Source organism: Humulus lupulus, chromosome 1, assembly GCF_963169125.1.
Source record: "Humulus lupulus chromosome 1, drHumLupu1.1, whole genome shotgun sequence".
NCBI lineage: Eukaryota > Viridiplantae > Streptophyta > Magnoliopsida > Rosales > Cannabaceae > Humulus > Humulus lupulus.
In genome coordinates, this window is record NC_084793.1 from 297929538 (window position 1) to 297935537 (window position 6000).

At 37.6% G+C, this 6000-nt stretch overlaps 1 protein-coding gene across 2 annotated transcripts; it reads right to left on the reverse strand.

The window, feature by feature from the left end:
* Positions 1-2556: 2556 nt before the first annotated feature.
* Positions 2557-5742, reverse strand: LOC133811198 (probable disease resistance protein At5g66900). Of its 2 annotated transcripts, XM_062246155.1 has the most exons (5): positions 4920-5742; positions 4429-4829; positions 3977-4338; positions 3609-3820; positions 2557-3513 (listed from the first exon to the last, which is right to left on the reverse strand). In XM_062246155.1, exons 1-5 carry the CDS (start codon positions 5572-5574, stop codon positions 2687-2689), a joined length of 2457 nt encoding a protein of 818 aa, XP_062102139.1. In that variant the 5' UTR covers positions 5575-5742; the 3' UTR covers positions 2557-2686. The 2 variants fall into 2 exon arrangements, with proteins under 2 accessions (XP_062102139.1, XP_062102138.1); XM_062246154.1 differs by having other exon boundaries at positions 4429-5742.
* Between the last annotated feature and the right edge of the window lie 258 nt (positions 5743-6000).

Sequence of the window (6000 nt, forward strand, 5' to 3'; positions counted from 1 at the left end):
AAACTTTTCTGGACCCCATAAATCTGAATGCACATATTCTAAAATTTCTTTTGTTTTGTGTGTGCCAATGCTAAATTTTAGCCTATGATGCTTACCAAGAATACATGATTCACAGAAGTCAACACTACTCACTTTATCCTTACCAAACAGGTTTTGCTTACTCAGAATTTGTAGCCCTTTTTCACTGATATGCCCAAGTCTCCTATGCCACAGTATAGCCTTTTGATCTTCATTTGCTTGAGTTGTTGTGTTATTGCACTGAGTTACTGGTTCCCCTTGTAAGTAGTACAAACCTTCATGCTTGTGTCCCTTTATGATGGTCATGGCCCCTTTACTTAGCCTCATGGTACCTGCCTCAATTTTGCTTACAATACCCATGTCATCTAGAACACTTATTGAAATTAGGTTTCTAGCAAGGTTAGGAACGTACCTTACACCTGTTAGTGATCTAGTGACCCCGTCAAACATTCTGAAACTTACTGTTCCTGATCCTTCAATTTGACATGTTTGATTGTTGCCTAGAATGACTTTTCCACCTGATGAGTCCCTGTAATCAGTTAAAAATTGTTTAGAATTTGTCATATGGAAAGTACAACCTGAGTCTAGGATCCAATCATCTCTGAATGTTGTAGCAGCTACATAGACTTCACCACTATCATATCCCTCACTTAAATTTGCAGCTTGGTGTTCTGTCTTGTGTTTAGATGAGTGGTAATCTGACTTGTTTGATTCAGAATCTTGTCCATCTGATCTGAACTTATTCTTTCTTTGCCAAATGTAGCAGTCCCTTTTCATATGCCCTAGCTTTCCACAATGGAAACACCCTTTAGGATCAGATGGCCCTCTTGAACTAGATCTGCTTCTGTTATTGCTTGGCCCTTTTGAGTGTCCTCTGTGTTGACTTCTGCCTCTATTGTGATTATGATATGGTTTCTTGTGTTGAGGCTTTCCTTGACTAAAATTTAATTCCCCATTTGATGTCCCTAATCTCTCATTTTTCATCTCCAAGTCCTTTGATTTCAGAGCTGAAATCACCTCTTCCAATGTGATTTCAGTTCTTCCATATTTAATAGCAGTCTTAACCTCTCTATAAGATTCAAGTAGGGAATTAAGAATAATGATAACCTGGTTTTCATCACTTAGAGCCTCATTCTCTCCTGAGTTAGCCAGCTCAATATGCATCCTTAGAAATTCATCTAGGTTTTGATCCAATGTCTTTGAATGACTCATTTTATAACCAAAAATCCTTTCCTTCAAGAATATCTTGTTAGTAAGTGACTTTTGTTAAAACTGCTCTTCAAGCTTCTTCCAAATCTTGGCAGGGGTCTCTTCTTTGTCTACCAATCTGATTATAGCATCTGACAGATTGAAAATTATAATCCCAGTAGCAGTTTCTAGGAATTCTTCTTGTTGAATCTTTGATGTATTTTCTGGCCATTCAATAGGATCTTCAAGAACCCTCAATAGTTTCTGTTGTGCAAGCAGTGACCTTATCTTTCTCCTCCAAATCCTATAGTCACCTGAACCATCAAACTTGTCAATGTCTATTTTAATATTGCTCATGTTAGTATAATCAGAATTTAAAAGAGAAAAAGATTTAGAGTCCTCAGTAGGTTCGGATAATGGAATATCCTCAAACTCTTCTTGATTATCTCCTGCCACTTGGGGATCTTCTTCCTCCAGTCTTGTAAAATCTTGGTGTCACTTCTGAGTGGAATTTTCCAACCAAGAACCTGGCTCTGATACCACTGTAGGTTTTACCAAACTGACCCTACACGAACTCAGTAACAAATTAGAAACCCCAAGGTCAATACTGACCTTTTACTTCAACACAAAAATATGGCTGAGAATTGAACACGTTTTCTTTTACTGTTTTACTTTATCAATAATATCTAAACTCATAAGTAGCTTTATGTTTCTTTTCAGATTATCATCTCTTTCATTTTGCACAAACACACAGAAAGAAAAATATACGAGACCTAGGGCACACAAGCAATATCTGGAACCAAAACAATCAAAAGGAAAAAGAGAAGAGATCAGAGAAGAAGAAGAGCAAACAGTTTTATCGAGGTTCGTCCCAATCTATGGACTACTTCCTCGTTGAGCTCGCCTCAGGGGTGCGACTCAGTCAGTAGCACTATTATCAAGAAGGTTTCTGGTACATCAAAGAGGATCCAAGCCACACAGACGACTGGTAACCTCTGAACTTTTCTTCTCCTTGCTTTTCTCTCTGTTTCTCTATCTTTTACAGATCTCTAACTATCACTCTTTTCTTTCTTACATGAAACCCTCACGAGACTACTCTCACTTTCTCTCTCTGGAACTTCTTGGAGTCTTGAAGATTGCTCAAAATCTTGAAGGGCTTTTAACTGATGCGATAAGATCCTTTCTCCTCCTCTGTTTATACATATATATATATATAGTGTTTTGATCTGAAGGAGGCTAAAGGGGGGTTAGTTGTAACTGTAAATGGGTTGGGTTAATTTTCTGTTGTAAGTTGTTGAGATTATAAAAATATATGTGATGTGTAAGCTTATAAGGGGATTTAAAATAACAATAAGGTTACAAAATATTGGTATGTTTATATATTATATGCTCAGATGAATAAGAATCGCATCACAACAAACTTTTCAATAAACAAAGATATTTAAAAAAACTCAGTTCAAACCTCATGACTTTCTCAATCTCAAGAGTCAAGCCAATGTAAGTTAACCTCATCCTTGGCCAACCTTAGCTCAATATTGGCATCAGCAGGCAAATAAAATTCCCATACTTGTTTTAGCACTTCATCACACACCACATCTTTCAGCAGTTTAAAGTCCAGAACTGATGGAGGCAACTCTACCAATCTCCAACAGTTCTTCATGTTTAGATTTGTTAAACTACGCAGCTGACCGATGTTTTCAGGCAAGTTCCTAATGCTGATGCAGTCTGATATGTCAAGAAATGTTAGCTTGGATAGGCTGCAAATGGAGTCTGGTAACTTTTCCAATTCACTACAAGTTCTTAGCCTCAACACTTGCAGATTGACCAAGTTCCCCATTTCTTCAGGCAGTGAAGACAGATCATGGCAATGTGTTACGCTCAGCTTCTTCAGCTTGAATAGATCACAAACCCCTGAAGGCAATTCCACCAAATCATTGCAATAGTCAATGTTTAGTTCTTCTAGATTTGGAAACACTTCTGATATCTTGATAGAAGTGAAGGCTTGGCCAAATTCACACATGAACACAGATAACTTCTGCAGTTTCTTCAGTACAACGTGAGTTTCTTTCAGGGAGGGAATCGATATGCTCTCTAGTCTGATTCTAGTCAGATTGGTCAAGGTATCAAGCAGCTCAAAGTTGGTTAATTCAGCTGGTAAGAAACTGTAGTTTGTGATTATTAGAACCTTTAGTTTGCTCATGTTTTTCACAAACTCTGGTAAGGCATGAGTCTTGGTTTGAAAATTCAGAACTAGAACTCTTGCTTCAGTTAGTTTGATGTCGCACCAATTTGATGTAAATGATTCATCTGCACATATAAAGGGGAAAACTTAATTAGGCCTAACCAACTGTTTACACTGTATGTCTTTTTTGAATGAGAGGGAGAGAGAAAGAGAGAGCAACCTGTTGAAAAAGCTACTAAGTGGGCATTGAAAGGCTGCTCTATTTGTTCATTCCACCACTGAGGAAGTTTATTTCCAGCTATTTCTACAATCAATCTTTTCCTCTTTTCTTGTGGATCCTGCTTGCTTTGGTGTATAGCAAGCTCTCTAAGCATACCATGCTGAGTAACAAAGTGTTCACTGTAGTAGTCATCCACTTCATCTGCATCTTTTCTGAATACATAGAAAAGTAAAGTTAGCTATTAGCAATAACCTATGATGTGTGGTAAAATGTACAAGCTTTGGCCATTAAAAATAGACAGAGTTTTGTTTTCTATGACATGATTTAAAATTGAACCAAGAAAAGTCATGATATAGGAGCATGCATACCTTGTGACAACAATATTTACAAGATTTCGATCTTGGAGCTCATAAAGATTAGCAATGGCATCATCTTCTTTTACTCCATGCATTTCTGTAAATATATCAACGAGAGCAGTTGCAGGGATTCTTCTGAGTTCAGGAAACAAACCAATATCCATGAAACATTCCTTGAGAATAGCATGCTTTTCATCCAAGACATCTAAGATGGTTTGCAAGCAAGAAAGAAGTTCACTCTCAGAACTGAGAATAGATGAACCATCTGTGGACCATTTCTCCAGTTGTCTTCGCCAAATTCTGGGATGCTGCCCCCTTAGTGATGATCCAATCAGTTTAAGTGCAATAGGAACTCTCTTACAGTGATCCACTGCCTGCAATTCAAGACATAATATTAATTAACAATGAGTTTGTTTCTTCTTTAATCTTGTTTATGCAGATATTGCAGACTGATAATAATGTACCTTTTTTACTAGATCATTTGGAATGGCTGCATTTCCATCTTCAAGTGAGGCATAATGCCGGAAAATAGCCTTTGCATCTTCATAACTCAATGGTTTCATTTCATATTGATGCTCAAATCTTGGAAATGGATACCGGGATGTCACCAAAATCTTGTAATCAGGTATTTGGAAAACAAACTTGTCAACAAGGGACTCTGATCCAAACCAAACATCATCAAGAACCAACAGTACAGGCTCTTTTCCAATTTCTCTCAAAAACTGTTCCAATTTGAGTTCTGAATCTTTGTTCTCTTTGAAGGTAGATACAGAATAGCCCTTGTGTTGATAAAGTTCTTGAGCAATAAGACCCAAGTTGGGATTCTTTCCTACTGTTACAAACAATATGTTGCTCTTGAATTTCTCTACACACACAACAAAACAGATGAAACCTATGTCAGTAAATGATGGATTAACATATAATAACATAACAATTCTAGCTAAGAGAAGGGTACCTGTGATCTGATCATCATTGCATAGCTTTTTAATCAAAGTGGTCTTCCCACATCCTGGTGGAGCAGTAACTAAAACTGGTTCTGTCACCATATCAACTCTCAGAAGATTCATCTTTAAGTCCTCAAGAGAGTCACTCAATCCAACAGTAAAATCTGGTGGTTCAGGCGCATGACAGTAGCCCTTTACCTCAATCTGTCGAGAAACAAGGCCATGATTCCCTTGGTCTGTTCTTCCAATAGTGCTGGCATGGATTTCCCTCACCAAAATCTGAGTCTCATTCGTAGTTCTGGCTATCAGAAGAGGTAAAATCCTGAGCAAACGGTCAAGGGACTCGTCCAAATCCTGAAGCTTGGTAGTGTAGCCAGGCCTTTTGTGCATGTACCTCCACTTACTATACTTGGTGCACTTTTCAACTAGCTCCTTCCCTTCTATCATTTTAAGTACAAAGCCTTTCATCTCAGATGATTGCCTGTCTAGAGCCATATTCGACTCTTCTATCTGCTTAATAAAAGGGCTCATAGCTTCGACTGTTTCTTTGATCTTGATGAGCGTGCCTTTGAACATTCGAGCCTTCTCTATTGGGATTTTAATCAAACAATCGAACAGTATTTGAAAGGGTGGTCCTATAGCTGCTCCTAGAAACAAATCCGCCATATCGAAACTATTATTATGAATTGAAGTGTCAGAACTTAGACAACCCAATATTTAAACTAAACCAAAGAGGAAAATAGTGAACCAGGAAAAGCCTTCATTGACTAAGTCCTCATTCAAAGTTCAAACAATAAGAACTTATTCGATATATCAACTCGTTCTGGAATGTACGATGTATTCATAGTGACTTTTAATTTAAAACTCGTTTGTCTATTAATTTGTCATATGAGAACTTTTGATGGCAAATACTATATATAAAGATATGGTAGTTGCTTAGAATTGAGGCAAGAATTTGGGACATCACGGCTGACGTTGACCTACATATAAAACATTCATGCGCATTAAAATGCTTGTCTAGCGGTCAGAGAAGAAGTCGTTAAGTACGTAGAAAGTTGGCGCCACGTAGGTTTTGTCCTTTTTTGAATTTTT

Coding starts and splice junctions, on each gene's coding strand:
- LOC133811198 (XM_062246154.1), bottom strand. CDS start 5,574: ATGGCGGATTTGTTTCTAGGAGCAGCTATAGGACCACCCTTTCAAATA. Junction 4,339..4,428: donor CAAATGATCTAGTAAAAAAG/GTACATTATTAT, acceptor CTTGAATTGCAG/GCAGTGGATCACTGTAAGAG. Junction 3,514..3,608: donor CTTAGTAGCTTTTTCAACAG/GTTGCTCTCTCT, acceptor TTATATGTGCAG/ATGAATCATTTACATCAAAT.